The sequence below is a fragment of the Cajanus cajan genome, chromosome 4 (assembly GCF_000230855.2).
Source record: "Cajanus cajan strain Asha chromosome 4, NIPB_CcT2T_4, whole genome shotgun sequence".
Classification (NCBI taxonomy): Eukaryota; Viridiplantae; Streptophyta; class Magnoliopsida; order Fabales; family Fabaceae; genus Cajanus; species Cajanus cajan.
The window spans coordinates 2,935,304-2,960,781 of record NC_138520.1 but is presented as its reverse complement, the minus strand read 5'-3'; the positions used below and the strand labels follow the sequence as shown (position 1 = coordinate 2,960,781).

Here is a 25,478-nt window from a genome sequence, read left to right as displayed (position 1 = left end):
GTGAGCTTAAAAATCAAACATTCTCTATTTATAAAAAAATGTAAGTTTTTTTTACATGAAAAATTATTTTAAATTTAAAAATAATTTAAATCATCTTAAGTTTAAATATTTTGTAATTTTAAAATGTGAAATAATAAATTTACTTAATTATTTTACAATTATATTGAAAATAAAAATTTATTACATTTATAATATTTATAATTTTATAAACGATATTTTAAATACTTTCTATGGTTTAATAAAAAAAGTTATTGAAAATGAGAGTAATAAAATGTTTGTGTCTTATCTCGTCAATCCGTCACGTCCTATCTCGTTTTGTCCGGCGCCCATTTCGTCTCACTTAACTAAGTGAATTCAAAGATTCAACTCACTATATTTAATAATTAATATGTATATATATATAATATTAAAATTAAGTAAATAAACAATTTTAAAAAAATAATTAAATAAGATATAGTAGATGAAATACAAAACTTCATAAAAATAATTAACAGGACTATTTACATGTAGTTAATGTGATATCTTATTGTAAAAAAAAAAAATCCAAAAAATAGAGGTATCGTGGAACTCCACCCTGAGCAGTTGTTGGAAGTCTTCTTGTCATAGAGGTCCCCTATTGTCGAAGGGGTATGTCATAAGGTCTCCTTTGTTAGCCGTCTCTCTTGGACCCAAATGGTCCCTCCTAACACTTCATCACTATGTTGCCCCCTCCAACCTCTCCACAGTCTTCACCTTCTTCAAATATAATAACCTAAGGTTACTATACAAGTAGTTCCTAAATATACATCCAACAAATATATATATATACATAGAGAGAGAGAAGGGATCTGTTTACTCTAAGAGTAAATTTATCTAGAATTACTCCGTTCAATAACTCATGTTTTATATCAAATCTCAACGATCAAACCGTTGAATTTAAAATTTTTAATGCACAAATCAAATCTGTAAAATTTTAAAAAATTTTAAAATTATTTGATACTTCGTTTCATTAATTTAAAATTGACAGATAACATGTTTTTATAAAGCTTTGATTCTTGACTCTGAAGCTTCGAATCACCCACCAACAACTAAAACTACACCAAGGAGAGATGGAAGAAGTCAATGAAGTTGGAAGGAAAATGGTTGGCTTTGAGCTCTAGAGTTTTTCTCTCTAACTTCTCTTTAATTTTCTTTAAGAAGTGAATTTATGAAGCTCAAGTCTTTAAAAAAACCTTATATACCCTCTCCTTCAACTTGACCTGTACTCAAAATAATTTTTAACAACTAAAACTCATAAGAATTCCTAAATATTTAGAGTCTTTCAACTATTAAACAACTAATCATAAGAATATTCAATTTAATAAAATCAACAATTATTAATAAAAACACAGTGTTACAAGTTGCATGGTAGAGCCACAACCGGCAAGGAAGATTGAAGTCATGAAAGGTGAAAGAAAATCAAAGGGAAAACTATTAGAGGAAGATATATGAAAGGACAAAAAGCCATTAGAGAAAGAGTGGTGGAAAAATATTAAGGTGAAGTTGCAATCCATAAGGGGTGAAACAAAATGAAGAGGTTACACATAGAAGCACAACAACGCTTAGGGTTTTGAGCGAGGAAATGAACGAGTGTCTTTTATAGGCTAGGTTATTATTTGTCACTTATATCTGTTGGGTTCAAGTTCTATTTGATTTAAGTTTTCAAAACCAAATTTAATCGATTTTATACATTTTAAATCAATTTTCATACCCAATAAATTTGATTACCTAATTTAAGTCGTTCGACGGTAAAAAATTATCTTTAAATTTTGCGGGTATGAGTCAATTGAGTAGAATTTGCTCACCTCTAATATTTATCCTTTTGATTTTAATTATCTAAATATGCTAGTAGGGATAATTATATTTTTTTCAAGAGAAATGTTATTTCGTCCAAAATAACATGTCCAAAACTATTTTGAATTATAAAAAGTTAATTTAAATTGTAAAATATTAAATTAAATAATTATTTTATAATATAATAATTAAGAAGTGAAAAAAATTGAATGGTCAAAAGATGTTTTGAATTCTTTCTTTCAGAGAATATAGCATTTATTGTAAACACGTTTTTCTTTCTTTTCTACTTCTTTTATATATCTTAAAGGGTCAAATTATTTAAAATTTTACTTATTTTTCATTTATTTTCATTTTTATTTTCTTATTTTTACCTCACTTTTTTCTTCTCAAAATCATTTATCATCCAAATAATGCATTAATCTTCTACTTCTTGTACAAGTACTATTTTTCCTTTTCTACCTTCAAGATTCATGTTTTAGGTTTTTATCTTCAAACTTCAAGTTTCCTTATAACTCATAAGCTTTCTTTCACAATTTCTCACCATAAGCTTTTAAGCTTTCACCATTTCCTATCTCAATCACTAGATTCACTACGCAACCATTGGCGTTCTCGCCTAAAATTTTCACCATCAAGTCTTTATGTTTTAGTGTTTTACTCTCTAGGTTTCGAGTTGCACATTTTCCTTCAAGTTTGTAAAAATCAAAGTTACTAATTTATCATTTTAATTAGCCTACCATATATTAGGTATAATCAGAAGAAGAAGAAAAAATCAAAGTTTTGAAAGAAAAAAAAATCTAAACACAATTAAAATTTAGGAATAGAGGGAGTACCTAACAAGCGCTACAAAAAAAATGTCACAAAATACTATTAAAATCATTTTTTGTTGTAAAATTATCTAAAAAGGTGTCCTCATTTCTACGTTTTTCTAATTTAATATAAAAAAATATAACACGAGCAATAATATTACACTGCAGATTTTATAGTATTAACGATTGGCGTAAATATTTTATTATTTAATATAATTGTAACTGAATTTGTTTTATTTTTACCTATTTAAATTAAATTCTTTTACCTCACACTGATGTGAAGTATTCAATGTTGTTGTGATTATATATTCTTTCACACATACATAGACTATTTTATTTTTATTAGTAAATAAGTTGTTTATATAATAAGTAACTTGGCACCTGGAAGTATTCATCATGTTACATTTTAGTCATTGGATTTATTAAGTATTTGAGTTAATCATCAATCTTACAAAACACATATTAGTGCTTTGAGAGGTTACATTACCTACAACATACAATACATGTAAGAGTAACACATGTTAATGATTTAATGCTAAATATACATTTATTGAAGCGGCAGAATTAAAATACAAGTACACAATAAATACATAAAAAGAATTGAGTTATAAGAAATTAAGAATGATGTAAAATATAAAACCACATATATTACAGTAGTATTTAGTAGTAGTGGACTAGTGGTGGTATATAGGACAAAACCTTATTTCATATTTTTATGGGATACAAAGCCCAAAAAAGGAATCGAGCCCAGAAAAACTGTTATCCCAGTGAAATTGTTTTTCTATCATCAATGTTCAACTTTCGATGGGCAGGGGAGCCAGAACCGTTTCAAAGTTTCAATGGTTAAATTTTTTTTCTTCTTAGGAAATGATGTCTTGCCAGAAAAATATAATATTTTTTCACAAAAAAATCCTTTTACATATTCTTGGAACAAATTTTGCTTTTTCCATCCCCTCCAACAAAAGGCGGAATGAATTTAAGTTTGGGTTAAAAAGAACATATTTATATTTTTAAATTCATTCATTTGTCTCAAATTTTATCTAGTTCGGGTAAATCTACAGACAACCTCACATTCTTTTTATAATCTTAATTTACTTTTATATTTTTAAATAAATTATGCATTATATTATTAAGTATTTTTTGATTCAAAATAATATATATTAAATAACAAAGAACTTAAAAATAAAAATTGAAGAGTTAAATTATTTTTTAGTTACTTAAATGTATTCATAGGCATCACATAAGGGTCCAAGTCCAACAGGGGGTTCCTGGGCCGAGTTTGTGAAGTTACAGAGTGTCCTAATGAATCAAATTAATTGGCCCATTTTCTCCATTGTTCCCTTTACGCTAATCAAATGATAAGGATTCAAAATACTACGTTGAAGGAAAAAAAAAAAAAAAAACCCAGATAAAAGAATGACCCAAAAATATCTAGAAAATAAAAGAAGGATAAGACAAAGAGAAGTATAAAATGTTTAAAACAAGATATTTACATTAATTGGGACCTTCAAAAAAATCATAGGGAGAAAAATAGAAGAATAGATATGGATTAGCCGAAGTGATTGAAAGAAAACAAGTGGTGCGTGGCATGGTTGCATGTAGCCACGTAAATAGAAAAGACACATGTCCATCATAGAAGGTGAAATGAAAATGTAGATAAGGAGGAGAGAGAGGTGGCCTGAGTGTGAAAGTGTGATCAATGGAGAAAGAGGGAGAGAAGAAAAAATTGGGGGAAGGACCCCAAATCTCAAGAATGGAGGCTGTGACACATGGTGCCTATGGTGGTGGAATGTACGGTACCGAAAAAGGGGAACCGCAGAAACAAAGAAAAGCACCAGCAAGTGATAGCCAGAGTGCTGATGGTCCCATTGACAAAGATGCTATCAAACCTAAACACAATCCTCCCCCTTCAACTGGGGACAAAGATTTAGATATCACTGGCCAGTCTTATATCCAGTAACTAAATCATATTCACATGTGCCTACAACTACAATCATCTTTTATGTTCTTTTTTTACTTTTGTTTTCTTTTGTCAACTTTCTTTTAGTACTATTGCTACTATATGGTATCATGGTTAGTGCCTTGCTGGGTAAATCTCCCTGCTTCCTCTTTTTTCTTGCTTTTCTTTTGGCCAACCTTGCTAAAGAAAATGATTGGGAATAATTTTCTAATACATACCTTTCGGAAAATGACTAGTTACGTATTAGCAAGTTCATAGAGTTGGAGTTGAGAATGGTATATATGATCACGGAGTATTTTAAAATTGATAATAAAAATTAATTTGATTAATTTGTCAAATTAATCAGCCTTAATGGATGTCACTGGCTAATCATTAGTTTATAATACCGAATGGCCAAAAATCAGACAGGGTTTTCACTGCCCAAAAATCGTAACTAGTCAAATTGTTATGGTTTCAACCATAGTAAAATAATTACAAATATACAAGTGAACGGAATGGATTGTGCTAATAAAAAAGGAAAAAAGTTATAGAAATAAGCCATTTTCATGAATTTTTGTTTTTTTTAAGTAGTTCACGCAACACGACGAATAAACAATCGCAAGAAACAGCTATGCAGAGAAAAGAGAACCAGTCCCACAAATCCATTACATCAATCAGAAAGACACTACCCAACGAAATTTAATTTGTATAATTATAAATGTCGCCGTTTAAACTTCACTACTTCTGATGTGTTTGGTTTTAGTATCCAAAGAAAATTAAATTGTATAATTATAAATGTCGCCGTTTAAAGAAAATTAAATTTTATAATTATAAATGTGGCCGTTTAAACTTGACTACTTCTGATGTGTTTGATTTTAGTTTGAGGAAAGTAAAAGTACGTTTATTCTTGGAAGTTTTTTCTTACATATTTTTCTGTTTAATTGTTTAGGAACACACTTCTTCTTCAAAATTAATTAATTAATTAATTAACTTGATTATTTTTCTTTTTTTTTTTTTTAAAAAAAAAGGAAAAATCGATTCCTTACTTCAATTCACTTTTAAAAAATACTAATGAAAACAACTGGCAATAAAATATATACAAGTTCAGATACAAATACATACATAAGTAATAAAAATTTCATTTATTATGTAGAAATAAAATTAAAATGATACTTTTGAAATTGAAAAAAAAATATTAAAAAATCAAATCAAGACAATTGTGCCGAGTATTCATTGGTATAAAATTGTACAATGTTAAGTTTCAGTTTTAACTCATTCTCACGTAGGAAGATTCATATGTGGTTTATAAAAGAAATCCAGATACGGTGTTTTCACAATTATTTATATTGTATGATGTTTTAACATAAACAATTTGAATCCAGATGTCAAAAAAATCATTAACAATTTAAACTTAAAATAAAGATACTAAATTCGAATATCTAAAAATGAAAAATATAAGAAAATATAAAAATAGGTCAATCCAATCTTATTTATTTAAATTAATTGGGTCGAATTGGACAGACTAAATTTTCTTTTACATATAACAAATAATAAATTATACATATAAATAATATAATATATTTTAATATATAAATTATATTAATTTAAATTTTATATAACATATATTTTTATATATAAATGATATTTTTCTTAAATAATTTGTATTAATTATACTATATATTATCTCGTGTCCACCTTTATTTATATTACATATAACAAACAATAAATTATACGTATAAATAAATATTATACATTTTAATATATAAATCATATTAATTTAAATAAATATTACATGTTTTAGTATATAAATTATATTAATTTAAATTTTATGTAACATATATTTTAACATAAATGATATTTTTTAAAATAATTTGTATTAAGTTTAATTATACTATATAATATCATGTGTCAACCTTTACGTAGATATTTTTAACAATATTTTATATGGATATTTTTATTCTATTTTACTCTATGAGTTATTTATACGTTTAAAAATGTCTATTGATATAAATTTTAAATATAATTTATATATTTAATATAATATTTATTTTTATATAATTTATTATAAATAATAAATACTTAATCAACAAAAAATAAGTTTGTATAATAAAATTATTAAATTATAATATAATATATATTAAAAATATTTATCTTTTTAATATGCTTCCAGATTTTTCTAATTGATATAAAAATTAAGGATGATAATGAGATCAGTGTAAATTTCAATATCTCTATTCTTATATTCTATATTTATTCTTATGTCTGTTCCTATAAAGTGTTTAGAATTTAGGGTTTAGGATTCAATGTAAAGTGTCAAGTATATCCATATTTTTCTAGAAATTAATTAATTTTTTTTTGTAAGAATATGAAGAAGATAAAAACAAAATTTTCAATATAGAGGAGCAATTAGAAAGTTACATTAATTACGTTTCATCTCAAATAATTTAAAATAAAGTAAGAATTACATAAATTTTAAGTAAATTTTAAAAAATAAATTAAGTTTCTAGAAATTTAAAATGAAAATGGGATCAGAGACGAGTGTAACACTATGAATTTTATAATTGTTTGATTATTTTTATTATTCATAAAACAAGTGTGTGTTTAGTTGTTTAATTATTGTAAAAATTTTAAAGATTAAATAATTCTTATGAGTTTAGTTGTTTAGGATTTATTTTGAGTTGATGTTAAATTAAAGTTGACCAAATTTTAATGGAGAAATATATAAAGTTTTCTTAAAACTTTCTTAAGAAAGTTAGAGACAAGTTAGACAAAGGAGCTTTGGAGCTAGAAAAGTCGATAAAGGAGCTCTAGAGCTAGAAAACTTCCACAAGCATGTTATAGAATCCTTCTCATGGAGTAGTTGGGTAGCTGAATTGATATTCAAAGCTGCTGGAGTTGAGAATCAGGGTGAGAAGTTGTCGTGTGGGAACTCAACATTCTTGGATGAGAATCCTTATATTTTGGGTTTTTGGTGATTTTTTAATAAATTGATCAGAAAGTGATGAATTAAAATATTGGTTGGTCAATGCATATGTGGAGATTCTTGATGTATCTAAGTTTGCTATAGTGTCTGTGTTGTTTTCATTATTACATGTTGGATTGGACTTGATTATGTAGAAAAATGAAGCTAATTTGTGATTTTGTCATGTAAATCATCATCGCACCGAGTGTAACTTCATAGCATCGAGCATGATACAAGTTAAAGGCTCTCTTCTTCACTGATGTCAGGCGCGAGATTGGTAACATCAGATGTAATTTGGAACTCTTTAACTTTGTAATGTTGCGCATGATTACCTTTAGAGTTCTCTAACTTGGTAAAGTCGAGTCCAAGATGAATGGCACCAAGCGTGATCAAGTCAATGTATATCTGCTTGGATGATGTCACATGCAGGTTGAATGGCATTGAGCATGGCTATGATGGATGAAAATCTCAACTTAGTTGACTTTAAATGTTGAATCATAATGATAGATGCTTCATATGTTGATATTCTGAGTTGAGTACGTTGAAAGTTGAATTATAATAGAATTTTATGATGATACAATGTGTAGTGTTGAAAGAAGTTGTGTTCTGAATGCTTGATACATGTAGTTGTGATACCCCGTAGACTCCCCCTCTCTTTTCTCTATTCTCACTCACTCTCAACCCTTAACTCTCACTCTCCCTTTTCTTCCTAAGGTGGTGCCGTGGGGAGTTTAGGTGCTGACTAGTGGTGTTGAAGCTAGCTGTGAGCTAAGGTGGTGCACATCTCGTGGAGCTTGCTGAGGAGTGGAGCTTTCTTTTCTCCTTCTCCATTTTCTCTTTCGTTTCTCCTTCCCGGAAACTCGGATTCTCGCACCGAGGTAAGGGAAGCTAGGATTTTCTTGCCGGTTGTTTGTTTAGTGAGCTAGAAACTCACATGATGGCTAATTGTTGCGGATTGATGGCTGAGATTTGATGAAAACGGGTTTTCGGGTTTTTCCGGGTTTTGATGAAAAATTTGGGGATTTTCCTTGTTTGTTGTTGCATGTTGAAAAAGCTGGTATTTTCGGGTTGTTTGATGAAAATGTGATGTTTTGGGCCGATTGTATGTGCTTGAGATGTTGATTTTTGCAGGTTTTGGGTGAAATTTTCGAAGTGGTGAGGGTTACTGTTTGAAGTTGCGCCGAGCGCAGTTCTTTGCGCCGGGCGTGATTTGAAATGGGGAATCCCTGGGGTGAATCAAGCCGGGCTTGGGGAGAACCACGCCGGGCGCAATAGACCTTTGTAGGTCTCTAGTTGAGAATTGCGCCGGGCTTGATTTTATCGCGCCGGGCATGATTTTTTCTTTCAGAATTTGACTTTATAGTCTTTATGAAAGTTGTAGCCTTGGATGTTATCTTTCCAATGGCGCTGGAATCACCCAAAAAGGAGTTCTATAACTCCGGATATGACTGTTTTAGTGAAGAGGGGTCAAGCTGCCAGCATTGTTTATAGCTGTTGCGGTTTTTATCATTTTTAACAAGGTAGATGAAGGAATTAAGACTTGGTGTCTTCTTGAGAGTTGTAGGAAATCTTCTTATCTTTCATATGAGATAAGGATGAGTATGGTAGGAGTAGTATAACTCCTAATACGCTGTTTTATGTGAAGGTTGTCATTTCACCGTTAGTGATTTGGTTGAGTTGAAAGTTGTTTTAGGTGCTTAGGTTGATTGGTGTTGTTTGGGTGGGTGATTGTGTATTGATGATGTGTTGTGCTGTGAGATGTTCACACTGAATTATGATGTAAATTGTTGTAGCTGTGTTGTGAGCTGTGTTAGCTGTGCTGTAAGTTGTTTAGCTGTGCTGTGCTGTGCTGTGAGCTGTGTTAGCTGTGCTGTAAGTTGTTTAGCTGTGCTGTGAGCTGTGCTGAGCTGGGCTGTCATTGATGATTTTAATGCTTATAGAATGTTGAGTTGAGTTGTGAGTAGTAAGTAGTGTTGAATACTACTTAGTTGTGCTGTATGTTGATTTGCTGAGTGTATGCTGTTATATGCCGCTATGTCGGTGCTGTTATAGCCACTATTATGGTGCTGTTATGCCGCTATGTCGGTGCTGTTATAGCCACTATTGTGGTGCCGTTATTGCCGCTATGCGGTGCTGTTATTGCTGTTATGCAGTGCTGTGTTCCGTGATGTTAGGGGTTGTTGTAGGCCGTAAGGCTGAGCTGTTGATCACTAAGACTAGAGGAGTTATTTTCGAACTTTACCTCATCCCATTGTGTGGATGCAGCGGCTGTGGTGCTCATGGAGCCCAATTTGTTAAAAACCCTCCTTGGAAAGTTGACCCTTGGAGTGGTATCTTGCTGTTCTCCTCTAGGTTCTTAGTGATCCCGTGTGTGGGCAAGGTCGAGACACACGTGTACAAAGCGACCACGGTATAGGGGCTAGGTCGAGCTATACCACTTACAAGCGACCAATACTAACTTATATGCGTGACGACGCATTGTGTGTTTACTGCTGTTTACCGTTGTGTACTGCTGCATTCTGCTGTCATTGCTGAATGATGTGAAATGTGTGCTGTTATATATATTAAGCTGATGTTGTTAAGATGATTGATGTGCTGATAGTTGTAGCTATTTATTATTCATATATTTATATGTGTATGTTGTTTCTTTCACTAGCTTACCCTTTGTTGTTTCCATGTGGTTTGAACTGCGATGATCATACTATGTATGGGAGCAGGGCAGGGTTAGGTTGGTGTTTGCTGAGGAGAGTTTGCAGCTAGCAGATGGAGTTTTATTCTTTTGATGTATTTAGCTACTTAGTTAGCATTTGCTGGATGTATTTTGTACACTTTGATTCTAGACAGATTTGGACCTTGTATATATATATATATATATATATATATATATATATATATATATATATATATTCTAGATCCTAAATGTATATACTTGTTCGTTTCTGTGTAGTATTCTGGTGTGTTGTGTTGTGTGTATTGACCAGGCGGGTCGTTATAGTAGTTGTGTTGTGTTGATTGACTCAAGACTAGAGGAAGTATGTTCTTTTAAAAGATAAATATCTCATTGTGAGGATATGATGTTGTGGTGCTTTTAAAGCCCAATTATTGAAAAACCTTTCTTAAGTATAGTTATGTCTCAAAACGGAGTGTTAAGTCTCCTTTAAATCCTTGGTTGATATCGTATGAGGGCAAAGTTGAGCCATATTGGTTAAGAAGTGGCCAACCGAGTAAGATACAAGGTCGAAGGCCAAAATCTCTAAGTAAGAAAAGGGAGCAATATTTGGAGAGTACTTGACGGACTAATTTCATATAGGCTTAGTTATACATGTTAAGGTTGTAGTAGGCTCACACTTAAGTTGTTCTATCCCTAATAAGAATATTAGACTTTCCTAGTTTAAGTAGTCAAATCCAATAAATCATGATGTGTTGTGGGCTTGATATCTACATTTGTTGTTGATCTACCAAACCCAAAAAGTTTGCATTATTAAGTTGGTTTGATAGGATTGAGCCACTTAATTAGACTTCTCACTACATTTTAAGAAATCTCATTATTGATATGCATGATGTCACTTTGAGTTGTATAATGGTTGCAAGGAGATAGGTTAGGCACTTTATTATTGTTAGATCAACTATGGAGTTAGAGTTTGTAGTTCTAGAGACAACTGGTACTAAGGCTGAGTGGTTAAAAAATTTCTTGACAAAAATTCCTCTAGGAATGAAACCAACCCCATGATTAGTGTCAAAATATTGTAACAACATCGACAATAACTATAGCTAAAAATAAATCATACAATGAGAAAATTAGACATATACAATTGAAACATAATATGATAAAGCAACTGCTAAAAGATGGAACGATTTTCATCAATTATGTGATGTTAGAAGAAAACTTATAGTTGATCATTTGACAAAACACAGGAAGAAAAATGATTTTTGAAACATCAAGAGGAATGAGACTCAAGCCAATTGAAAACAAACAAATGATGGTAACTCAACCTTGTGGTTGAAGATTTTATGAATAAGGTTTACATAGGTAGAACAAGTCACTTGTTAGTTCTGCTAGCACTAAAATTGATTTTTAAAGCTTATTCTCTCTTCATATGATGTGAAAAAGTTTGAGAACTGCATTAACGAGAGAATAAGTTTTATACTTAAACTTTAAATGAGAAAGCTTGACACATTATAAAACTTTAAATGATTTTCAAATCCCTTATGGATGGTGTATGATTTGTGGCATGCACTTGATGAAATCACTTATATAAGTGTAAAGTGGGGTTGCTTGCATGAGATTCTAGTGAGATCTTTAGAGCATTCATTAATACTAGGTAGACACATGACCAAGTAGCACAAAATATCGATAACAACGAGGATTCTGGGGATATAATGTGATTGGTAAACTGCTAATATATGTCAAGTATTTTTTGTTCATATAACTTGCTATACCAATCTCATTGTATTTCAAGTCTTATTAGTCTAGGACTGATTCATATAACTTGTTACACCAAGTCCGAAGTATTACAATCTATATAAGAACCTAGTTTCTTTCTTTCTTTATCTCTCTTCTTTCGTTTATAAAATAAAATATTTTATTCTTTTGAAATATGTGGAAATTGTTGTATATATGCATGAAGCATTTCAAAAGAAATAAGTCTCATAGTGCTTGAAACTAATAAAACATAAGTGTTTATATACTAAAGTGTGTGTGGGTCATCTTACACTTTTAAAGAGACAACTAAGAGCTAGTGGGGCTCACGTACACGAGATTGGGCTCGTGGGTTTAAATCATACTATATTTATTTTTTCAGGTTGTCTTGCTAGTACCTCTTAAGAAAGTAAACTAAGAGTTTAAATTATTCTAATAAAATAAGTTTACAAGGGATAAATCACTTTCTACTTATATAGACTATTAAGATTTTATTTTTAGTTAATGTAGTGATAACATCGTCTGACATATTCCCCAACAAATTGATCCTCCAATCACCAAGAACTGCACCACCACAATTCCTCTGTAACAAGACTTGTTCATCTTCTTCTTTTCTTGGGTGGCGGTGGCAAATGACAGGGATTTGGAGTGCAATGATTTCGGGATTGAATATCTGTTTGAACGGATGAGGTTGGTCAGCCATCATGTGCATAAAGTTCTGAGTTTAATTTGAGGAAAAGGAGGTATGATATAATGAGTGGGGCATGCAGGCATCATGCACTGCTTGACTCTGTTCCATTAACAAACTTTGATGATGCTAGAAGCATGGAATCACGTGAGGGTCTTTGAGGGGTGTGAGTTTCCGCAGTTGTGTCTGTCTCTTTTTGTACGACAAAGTTGGGTATTTCACCGTTAATCTCCTTGAAAATATTGTTGGTTGGTTTCGTTGTCCTTCCAACCATTTTTATTCTTTCATAGACACTAGTTAAGATTGAAACTCCGAATCACCTATATTAATTAGGGATTCAAAACCACGCAACCACTTGTTGGTAATGTGAAATAAGGTGGTCAGTAGGATGACAAATATACACGTAATCACTGGTAATACCTGAACCCGTCCCGACTTTGACGGGGAATATTCGGTTTGATCGGGTACGGGTACGGGTATGAGTAAAATCTGATATATTAAATCGGGTACGGGTACGGGTATGAGTATGTACTTACCTGCCCCGTACTCGTACCCGAATCCGTTCCCATTCCCATTTTAATTTAATACTCACTTTTAATTTAATTATATTAAAGAATTTTAATATTTTTTTATGTATGATTATTTATTATAATATGACATACAAAAATAACCTAATTATAATTATAATATAATTAAAAAAATAATTTAAAAATATTATATTTAAAAATAAAAATAAAAAATAAATTTTTTGAAGGATACGGATACGGGTACGGGTATACTCGATACCTGATGGGGACGGGGATGGGGATGAAAATCACATACCCGACGGGTACGAGTACGGGGCCGGGGATGAGTTTGACTCGCGGGAACGGGGACGGGTATCATTGAAACCCGTACCCGCCCCGTCCCGTTGCCATCCCTAGTGGTCAGCACTTTCCATGAATCAAGGAACGGAAAGTGGGCCCCTTACACGTGGCTGTATGAGAAAAAAAAAACAAGTGATGAAATAGAATATGCGAAGAGAAAGTCTACTGTATCCTGGAATACCAGAACAGTCATTTTATTTTTATTTTTATTTTATAATTACTTATTTTATTTTTATTTTAATTTAATATTTTTAATAATTTATTTATATTTTTATATTATTTTTATATTTTTTAATTTATATCTTAATATAACATCTATTATAATTAAAAAGTTTAATATTAATATTTTGTTAATATGTTTTAATTTTTTTTGGTGATAATTTTTTAAAATTTATAGTATAAATTAGTTTTTCAGTTATATTATTTATTTTTTATTTTAATATTTTTATAATATTATTATAATTTTTTGTTTTTAATTTTTTAATTTGATCAAATATAAATAAAATTTATTATAAAAATTGACCTTTTGATTATTTTTTTTAAATTAGTATTTTTGATTGATTTATTTTATATAAATTTTTAATCTAAAATTTATGTTATTTTAAATTTATTTTTTAAAATTTATTTATTCACATAATATGATATACTAAATTTTTTTAATTTTCATGAGTACTATAGCAGTTTCATATCGTAATAGGGGGTAGAGCTGTCAAAACGGGCCAATCCAGCCCATGTGGGCCGGCTCACCTTGACCCACTTTAAAAACGAGCCAACCCAACCCGGTCCACTTATGATTTTCTATAAAAAAATTGGTCCAACCCGGCCCACCACGGGTTGGTGGGTTATACGGGCCAGCCCATCAGCCCACCAAAATTAAAAAAAAATTATCAACAAAATTTAAAATTTAAAATTAATTATAAATTAACATAATAGTCATAAAATTAACATCATTAATAGTCATAAGTCATAATTCATCATACAAAATAAAATACAAATCATGATAAAAGTCTAAAATAAAAATTTTCAATATCCCATCATACAAAATTAACTAAAAATCATACTTAAATTTTTATTGCAAAAAAAAATGGTAGGTTGGTGGGCTACCCGGCCCACCACGGGTTTAGCCCAGATGGGCCGGGTCAAAGTAAGCCGGGTTGAAATATACCCACTTATTATAAAATTTTAATTTTTTTTGGCCCGGCCCATTTTCAAGGTGGGCCGAGATGGCCCACGGGTCCCGACCCACTTTGACGGCTAGGGGGAGACCCAACTGCTTTTGCAGTTTGTACGTGCATGCTAATTTCAGTAAGACAATGGCTACACTCTAATGATGGTCTCCGCTTTTTGGCGAAGAAGAGAAAAAAAAAAAAAAACAAAAGGTTTCAAGATATCAAATTGCTTTCTTTCTCATAGGAGGATATGATGCACCACTTCTCCTCTTCCTTTTTTTTATTTTTATTATTATTATTATAAGTACATCTTTTTTTCTTTTCTTTTTTTTAAATATCTTTAATTTTTTTTATCATGTATTTTTTTTAATGTTACTCTTTTATTGTGCAATTTATAATTTTCTCCTTATTTTTTTTTTACGTTCATAATATTTTAAGAATTTATTTTTATTTAAAAAAGAAAAAGAGATATACTTAATATATATATATATATATATATATATATATATATATATATATATATATATATCATGAGTCTAACAAAGAAAGAGAAAGATGTATGTAAAAAATAAAAAAAAATACTGAATTGAATATTAGATACCTAAAAATAAAAAATTAAATATATTTTAAGATTTTTTTTTTAAAAAAAAAGATGTACTTATCATAGGATGAAAATATATATACCATTGTTATATGTATCTGATCAAGGCTGATCCAAAAAGTTGAAAAAAAGAGGCAATTTTGCAAAGCCCATTTTTGACGGGATTGAAAAATAAAAATACAGTTCTAATTTTTATAAAAAAAAAATGGAACTACTTTTTTAATGTTAGGTTTTTAGGTTTTTTTTCCTCTTGTTAAATTTTTAATTAATTTACTACAAATTCTAAATTGTTAACAGACAAAACATTTAGTTTTTTCTAAATCATTAAAGAAACTTTCATCATTTTTTAAATTTGTCATCTAATGCATTTTTTTTTCTATATAAAAGATAAAACTTAAAAGAGGATTACACTTTTTATATACTAATAAATTATGTTTCGTTCTATAAGTGATAGACATTGCAATAATTTTAGAGAATATAATTCGTTGATAATAAAAGATAGCTTAAAAGTTTGTTGGAAAAAAAAAAAGTTAATACATATTTTAAAAGATTTATTAAAATTTTGTTTACATCATGTTAAAAAATGTATCATTTTTTATTAAAATTACATGTTTATTTATTTTTTTATATATATAATATATATAAATTTAAAAATATTTATATGCAAGAGGTTTTTATCTATCGCATTATCCTGGACTCACGAAAATATCAGAATCAGTTCTGTCTGATATCTTGTTCCTTTTTTTATTTTTCAATATTATTTGATGATAAATATGAAAAATTGGATAAAGGATGAATCGATGAATAAATATGCAGTTACATTGATAGGGAAGCTCAAATATTAAGAAAAAAAATTATAAAATATGTTACAGATTGAATTAAAATACATCATATTTATATTTATTAATTATATATATCGCGTTTCAGAATTCAATATTTAATATTCATATTGAACTTGTGTTTGAGTTTACATTGAAGATTCACGTTTCTCTTCGTAAATTCATTTCAAATGTTGAAATAAAAGTAAGAAGCACTTGTTTCAATTCAGAAATTAATTATGCACGTTCAAAATGCTTAGTCTAATTAGACTAGTTAATTAGAAGTTGATTTGTTAGTCTTTTTTTTGTTTGCTTCACAGTTGATTTGTTGGTCTAAAATCTTGTTACAAAATAAGTTTTCTTTTGATATATAGTACTAAGATAATCTTTTGAATAGGTTTGCAGTTTGAAGTTGTAAACAAAAAAGAAGAAAAGATTAAATCAAGCCTTAAGAAGCACTTGTCAGGTAAAAAAGCAATGTATTAAGATCACAAATGTGAAAATGAACCATCTTTATTTAAATTAAAACTTAATTAAGTTTACCTATTTTCACTCCCTCAATTACTAAGGTTTCAATGACATATCTGAATGCCATTCAAAGTTTGGAAAAAGATTGTATCTTTAAACTCAATTACTAAGGTTTCAATGACATATCTGAATGCCATTCAAAGTTTGGAAAAAGATTGTATCTTTAAATGTTTTTCTATTATTTAAGATCTTGAAATTTTACTCTGAGGATTAGAATTAGAATGAGTTGGTTTAAACTCACAACAAAATAAAATCTAAGCACATTTTTTTTTATAAATTTTAAATACTTTTTATTGAAATATTTTATTTAGACAAAGAATTTGAAATATAAATATTTATGAAATTCTTTTAACGTGTGTTTGCTTATACGTTGAAAACGTGAAAAATCACGTTCAACGTAGAAGCTATTACTAATAGCTTCTACGTTGAACGTGATTTTTCACGTTCTCAACGTATAAGCAAACATACGCTTAAAATAGTAGAATTTTAAAAAGTAAAAATTTAAATTTCTTCATATTTTTTTTCTTATTTCACCTATATATCTTTTATATCTCTCTCTTATATCTTTTAATTATGAATATTTAAAAATATTTAATATTATATAATTTTAATTTTTTTAAAATTTTTAAATATTTAAAAATTAGTCAATATTTAATTTTATAAAATTAATTTATTGGAGTAATTTTGGCACCCACTGATGTATTTAAATTCCAAAAATAAATGTAAAAAAAGAATTGATATTTTGCCTAAGAAAACAGTGTGATGACTGTACTGTATGTTGGGGAGACTAGGTACAGAAGATAGAAGATAGAAGATAGAGAGAAAGAAAAGGCAGTCAAGGGCTAGTCATAGCCAATGTACAAATGTGGTCGAGGGGAGGCGCACTCCAATGGGCGCTCCGTTTCTTGAGCTGAACCAAATCCCTAAGGCAAGCCCCCATTTTCATAGACTCAATTCGCTTCCTAGCAGCGGCATACTTGTTCCCAGCCACGCGGTCAAAAATCTTCTCCCAACCCTTCTCCCACCCACCGTGAGCGTCGCAAAGCTCAAGCGCACCCTTCTCCCAATCCGTCCAACTCCACTCCCTCTCCATGTTCTCCATCACGTTCTCCACGCACAGCCCCGAGCACGCCGCCTTGCACGGCCTGCACTTCGCCCCGCTCAGCGGTCCCGGGCTCGACACCGCCGCCACCGGCACGCCGAACCGCGACGGCGGAAAGTCGTACCTCCGCTCCGAAACCACGCAGAAGGGGAGTCGTTTCATGACGTGGGTGACGTTTAGGATTGTGAGTTGGGCCTTGAAGGCTGCCTCGGAGTTGAGGTTAGTGTAGCCTGCGGAGTCCAGGTGCGGAACGAGAGAGAGACGCGAGAGTGCCACCGTCGAGATTCTGAGGTCGCCGATTCCTAGACGGTCGTTAAGTCCTCCGTACGAGGAGCCCGGTGGGACCAGGTACTTTCCTGGGACGAAGTTGTCTGGGCCTAACGGCGCGTTCCAGTAACCGTCTACGCGTGTTCGGATTATCCAATCGTACGTGAACTTGTTCTTCTCTTGGTGTGATTTTATCATCGTTAAGCATCCCTCCACTAGGTTGAAGTACTGAAGAAGTCCCTGCAAACGTAAATTTTATCCATTCATAATTAGCATTTACTTTCTACGTCTGCGTCACACTTCAATTCTAAGCAACTTTTGGTTGGTGCCTTTAGCTTTCTGCCTTTAAGCAATACAATAAAAGTTCATAAATCATTCACAAAGGAACTTCCCTTGCCCTTGCCCTTGCCCTTGCCCTTGCCCTTGCCCTTGCCCTCACACCCCCACCAAAAATTAAACTGCCTCCTAACTTTCAATCTAACTCCTAAATAAGGTTTCAAAAATCTACACATGCCCCAAAGTTTTTCAACTATTTACATATTTAATAGTAATAAAAAAAGTAAAACAAGTTGGAAATTATTTTAACTATAAAATATTAAAGATGTTGACTGTTAGCTGCCCAATAAAAACCAAAGCCTTCCATCATTTGAATTTATTTAAAAATTTATGTCATAGTTATTTTTACATTATTATTATAATTATTATTATAACTATTATTATTATTATCATTTTATCTTTTTGACATATATTTATCTTAAAAATATATTACAAAATTAAATGATATTTTTTTTATCATACAAATTTTGTGTTGAAGAAAATTTTCCAAAAGAAAATTCTTGCTTGCCAACGAATTAAAAGTGTCATTGAAACTGACCAGGATACAACCCAAAAAGGAAAAAGTATTCCAATATGAAAAGGCAGACTTTATTAATCTGTTTTTATCCTAAAGATGGAAAATATACTGCTTATTAATCTTTTAAATACCCCTCAAAAAAAAATTAATCTTTTAAATAAGTATCTAAACGGATTTTTATCAAACTTAATTTAATAATAACTTTATATAAAGTAAAACATTGACTTTTCAAATATTTTTCTGTTTAAATTTATTTCACGTGTAGTATTATAATAATATAATATAATATATACAATATTATTATATTACATATAACTTTATAAAGTAACATTTTTTAAGGATTTATACACATTATTTTTTTATAAAAAAAATAAGAATAACGTGTATAAATTCTTAAAAGAACGTTACTTATAACAAAACTAAAAACGCCTAAAGTAACTTTTAACATAAATGTAAATAAATACATACAATGTATCCTTTTAAAAGTTAAATACTTTTAACATATACATACACATGAATACATAACCCTAACGTAAACGTGTCTACGATAATAACCTCCTATATTTAATACCGTTATTAAAATATTCTGTCTCACTCATAAATGAGCAAGCTAGTTTTTACTTTAACCAACCTCAACCTATTACGTGGGTTTGGAAGATGAAATGTAGAAGTAAAGATTTGATATAATTTTACTTTTCTTTTACGGTAGCATCCTATGGACTTATCTAGAATGGGAGGTGAAAAAGAAAAGAATTTGATACCGATAAGAAAACATCTTTCCACAGCACAATGAGGGTGATGGCGCAACTCATTGAAATTCTCCCATGAAATAATATTATTTTAAAAATTAAAAATCCCAAAAAAGTGTTAAATTGTAATTTCTAACATTTTTTATTTTATTTTATTTTTATCTTTAGTTTCTCAGAGAAATTGTTCTTGGATATACGGCAACAGGAGCATGTTGATTATATTTTCAAAAGAAGCAATAGGCGTTTAACAATCTGATTCTGAAGGTGTATGTATTGTTGAGGAATCCCAAAAGGGGAAAAAGTAGTAATAATGAATAAAAAAGAAAGAAAGAGAAAATAAGCGCGAAATTACCTGGATTCCGTTGGGCGAGTTATGTGCGGTGAGGACTCGGACATACGACTCGTTCTCCGGCAACGGTTTGGGGTAGAAGATTTTAACGGCGGCGACCCTTGGGGCAGACTTCAAGAGCGAGAACTTGAAGGAATCTGAGTCTAATGGGCTATGCAGAAAAAGATCCGAATTTGGGTATTGTTTGAGTATCATGTCTATTATGGAGGGTCCGGTGAGTTCGAACCTCCTAGCACCACCCACCAAACACACCGCAATTCGCGACCGCAACACCTCATTCTTCCAAGCGTCGTCGTTTTTGGCCTTCTGAAAAGGGAGGTTCGAAATTAACTGCTGAACTGGGTAAAAGGCTGCGAAACCGTTCAAGGTGGATGAATGGATTGAGAAAAAAATGAGGAACAAAACCAGAGGGATTATCAACCCAGTTAGACGCCAATTACTACTATCAGAAACCCATTTAGTAAAGGGCGTAACTAACTTTCTGGGACTCTTCAACATCTCTCTCGTCTTTCTCAATTAAAATAAAAAATACTGTTTTATTTTTTTTCTTCACAAAACCCTGAGGTGATTTCTGTTTACAATTTTCTGCAGGTTCTCCCTAAGGATGATATGTCACGTGATATGCAACACAACACAACTAACGCGAAAATGGAAGGAGCATGGTTGGGGGTATGAGGAGAAGTTTGCGAGGTAGCAATAGCATTAGCATGTCCTACAAAACCAGAATGTTGAAAAGTTCCCACAGGGTTTTCCCATCAACACACACACCTAACTGTAACGCCGTGTTTGAATTAAGAACGTGTATCGTCACCTTCATTCATTTATTCTTCATTTTTTTTTCTAACAAATTATTATTTTTATATATTTTTCTAAAAAGGGGGCTGAACTGTTGCACGAGTCATGAAACCACGGCGCAAGATGGGTCGGGTCAAGTAAGGTGAATTTTTATATACAAATTGATAAAAATAAAATAAAATAAAAATAGTCCGGTCTGTTTTGGGGAGATTTTAGGTGGTTGCCTAAAATTAGGCATTCATATCTTCTAAATTTACACACTATTTTTGGAGTGTATTGGAGAGGGAGAGAAATTAATAGAAGGGAGTCATGTCATAAATGATAAGATAAGAGAAATGAAAAGATAAGAGTGGAGATAATAGAAAATTATGAAATTAATAAAGGAGAATCATGTGATAAATAATATTTTTTTTAATCATGTATTAATAGGAAAATTTATCAATTTTATTGAAAATTAATTTTCTTCAAAATCGATCATCCTTTCAACATTATTTTTTTTATATTAAATTCGTATACAGAGAAATAATATGAGAAATAAAAAGATAGATAAGAAAAAAAAGACATTGAAGTGAGAAGAAAGAGGAAGTAAATAGATATTACTTACTTTCCTTCTAAATAAGGGATAAATTGTCGTATTCATGGAGATTCTGAATCAGAAGTTGAATTAAGTCTTGTGTAAAATCTAAATGATAATAATAAAAAAAAGGTCGAGGTCAGATTTTTTGATATTTAAATCACTTAATTCTAATTAAGTTGTAAACTATAATAAACCAAACCAGCAGAGTTTGAATTCTATCAAACTTTTAAAATGTGGTCCAAACACAACTCTATTGCATTGATATTTTTGAATAATCAAACTTTTTTTATAAAGTCCATTAAATTGTATTAAAAATTCATTATATATAATCATATTAGTATGGGCGTTTACAAATTCATTATACATAGGAAGCTTACAGATTTGATATTTAACCAAACTCTTACAGATTTAACTCAATCAAAACTCATAAATTCAACTCCACCTATATTTATTTTTTTTATTAGGTTAGATTGGTCGGGATATTTATGCAACAGTGACTTGGTACTAATGCAAAATAATTAAATGCCAAAATTTTCAATAACTAATCTTAATTAAAAAATGTGTTTAATCATTTTTAATAATTTTTTTCCTGATAATTTTTTTTTTATTCCCACAAAATTTGAACGAAACTTAAACGTGAAATTTTAATTAAAGGATATGATTATAGATTTACTTATATTAATGAACTATCGATATTGATATAATAACTTGTACATGGACATATAAGATAAAAAAATATATTTGGTTTATTAAATATTTTAAATTATATATTTTATTATGTCCAATACACTGAAAATGTTAATTTTTATATAACTAAAATGTATAATAAAAAATTATGAATATATAAATAATACTATAATTAAAATTCATCCAACATTATTTTAAATTTATAATAAATAATTTTATTTTTATATAAGGTAATTTCTAATTATTGATATTTTTTTTAAAATATATATTGAAATATGTAACATAGTAAGTTGGTTTAGAGTTTAGTCAATGCTAGAGAGAATAATATATAAGGCTTTCTCTGAGAAACAGAGCCTCATAAGCTCAACCTCAGAAAGTTTTAGAGTGAAGTTTTAGAGAGAAGAACTATGGGTCTCTGAGCTCCTTTCTCTCCCAAATTTCTCTGTTTGATTCTTCTTATTTTCTAAATCATTAATTCCTTATGTTTTGTACATAGAAATGTAGTTTATTATTACTTTAATATATATATATATATATATATATATATATATATTGTTATCCAGTTACCAGCTTCTCTTAGTTCACTAGTATACTTAGTGTAAGGATCATGACAGGTCATTACAAAATACATGTTATTCAACAAAATCATAGATATATTATTTTCATCTTTATTATTAAAATAAATTTTAACATTTTTTAAAATAAATTATATTTAATTAAAAATAAGTTTAACTACATTTTTCATTTCTTAAATATGATAATTGTGATGTGGTAATCAAGTATTACAATTATTAAATTTTTATTGTTCCATTAGTCTTTCATTAAAAATTTAACAATTTTTATTGAGATGACACTAGTGATTAAATCAAAATATTTTTTAATGTATAAATTAAAGTAATAAAATATACACTTCCAATACTTACATTTAGTATCACTATATATATATATATATTACAAATAATATTATTCATAAATTAATATAAATAATATTATAATATTAACATATTATTATTTTTTATAATATTTTAAAATTATATAATTTTTGTGCTGTTTGAATTATATAAATTATAGTTTTTATTAGAATAGAAAACATGTATTTACTATTACTAAATAAATAAAATTTAAATAATTATTAATATTAATAATGTTATTGATAAATTAGTATTGATAATGTTATTAAATATTTATCTATAAGCTAATAATATATTAAATATGAATTAATATATATTAATATATTTTAAAAATATAAATATATCATATATATAATATAAATATATTAACAAATTTTAATTAAAAATATATAATATTTTAAAAATTATTCAGTAAATTTAAAAATTTACTATATAATTATAAATTTTAATCAATCTTTATATATTAAATACAAATCTTTATTGTAACGTAATTAGTAGACTGGAACGGGGCGTTCCAAAATTGGAACGGGTCATTTCAAACTACTAAAACAAGGGTGATTTAGTAGCCCATAACGGGTCGTTCCCAAACTATAACGGACCGTTCCAAACTACTAAATAAGCCTGTAAATCCTAGTTAAGAACGGGTCGTTCCAACTCCAGAACGGGTTGTTCTGATTTAAGAACGGGACATGATGAAGGAGAGTAGAACGGGCCGTTCCAGATCCAAAACGAGCCGTTCTGACCACTCTAGACTTCTATAAATAGGCCACATGCATGCATTTGAGGAGAAAAAAAAGGGGAACTTAGAGAGAGGTTTTAGAGAGAAGTTTTAGAGAGAAAAACTCTAGGTCAGGAAGCTTGCTTTGGAAGATTGAGGTTCTCGGGTTGAGTTTCGGAAGGAAATTTCGCTTCTTCTCAGCTCTTGGCTATTCTAAGCCAATCTTCAGGTTAGGGAAGCTTCATGCATTGTTTTCCTTGAAATGGTTGAGTTTTTTGGTGCGGATTGAGTTAAAATGTTGGGTTTTGTTATTTGAAAGAAAAAAAAAGATGATTGATTTAAATTAGTGGTTGCATGTAGTTGTTCTTGTGTTTCAGAAGTTGTTTATAACGTGGTTAAGTTGCTAAGTTGCTTGATGAAGATGAGTTGAGTAGTTGTTGGCTTAAGTTGTTTATATGTTGTGTATTTGATGAAACTAAGTTTTTTGGATGTTGTCTATCGTTGAATTATTAATAATTCGAGATGTATAAGTTGAAGTAGATTATTGTTGTAAAGTTGTTTACAGTTGTTAAGTTGCATTAAGTTGATTTAAAGTATCAAGATGACTATTGTTGTCAAGTTGAATGAAGGATGTTTATAGTTGTGAAGTTGTAAAGTTGATATTGTGTTGACTATAGTTGCTCAAGTTGTTTATTCAAGTTGATATAAAAATGTCTATTGTTGTGAAGTTGTATAAAGTTGCCTATTGCTGTAAAGTTGTAAAGTTTCCTATTACTGTAAAGTTATAAAGTTGTCTATTGTTGTAAAGTTATAAAGTTGTTTATTGTTGTAAAGTTGTAAAGTTGCTTAATGTTGTAAAGTTATAAAGCTGCCTATTATTGTAAAGTTGAAAAGTTGGGGACATATGGTGAAGATATATGTCCTATGTTGAGATATATAGTACTAAGGTGATAAGTTGAAAGTTGTTTTAAAGTTGAATCCCTGAGTACTGTATGGATGATGTGGAAGTAGTCGATCCATGTCATGATTGAATGACCAAATTGAGTAAGGTATCTAGTTAGAGATGTAGTCTTTGACTAGGTACTGGAGGGTGCGTGGTACTTGGAGGGCAGTGGGTGGACTAACCCCATATGTCGATTGGTTATGCAGACCAAGGTTGTGGTAGGTTCACACCCAAACCCTTCTGTCCTGATAGTAGTACTGGACCTCCGAGTCTAAGTGGCACACTTAAGCAATCGCCTATTGTTGTATATACCTGGTTCTCTTCGGAGTTCCTAACGATGCCCTATACCTAACTTGGTTGAGATAGGTCAAACGTTGGATTCGGTGGGGTTTATGCCACCTAGACTGCTCAACCTCAATTGTTGGAGATTTCCTAGTTGTATATGCGTGATGACGCATTAGTTGATGTTGCATGGGTTGTTGCATTCAAGTTGTATATAATGTTGTATGAATGAATTGATAGTTGAGCTATTGTGATAAATACTATGTGATTGTGTTGTGATGAGTTGTTGATCACTAGGACTAGAGGAGAAATTTTCAAAGTTGCTCATCCCATTTTATATATAATTTATTATAAATTTTAGTATCATCGGGACTTGTAAAAGTAATACTAGTGCTTCAGTTCAATTAATGATTATAACATACCCTAAAAAGAAATGTTCGATATGGTTCCCTTATCCATTTTTAGGTACAGGGTACCCTTTATTTAATTGAATGGAAGAAATTAAATATAAATATTTTATTTTTTAATTTTAGTTTTGATCAAATAAAAACACTTCATTTTTTTTTCTTTTTCTTTATCCAGACATAGTTATGAGCATTTATCAGGCGAGGCCTTCAAACTCCCATAAGTGAAATG

At 30.1% G+C, this 25,478-nt stretch overlaps 1 protein-coding gene and 1 long non-coding RNA gene across 2 annotated transcripts; one reads left to right on the top strand and one right to left on the bottom strand.

Moving 5' to 3' along the window:
• Positions 1-17,326: 17,326 nt before the first annotated feature.
• LOC109802155 (uncharacterized) lies at positions 17,327-20,427 on the bottom strand. Its single transcript, XM_020363388.3, has 2 exons — positions 19,933-20,427; positions 17,327-18,218 (listed from the first exon to the last, which is right to left on the bottom strand). Exons 1-2 carry the CDS (start codon positions 20,425-20,427, stop codon positions 17,445-17,447), a joined length of 1,269 nt encoding a protein of 422 aa, XP_020218977.1. The 3' UTR covers positions 17,327-17,444.
• Positions 17,996-20,749, top strand: LOC145957566 (uncharacterized). The gene is made up of 2 exons (XR_014433596.1): positions 17,996-18,137; positions 19,749-20,749. It is a non-coding gene; the product is annotated as an uncharacterized LOC145957566 (long non-coding RNA).
• Positions 20,750-25,478: the final 4,729 nt, after the last annotated feature.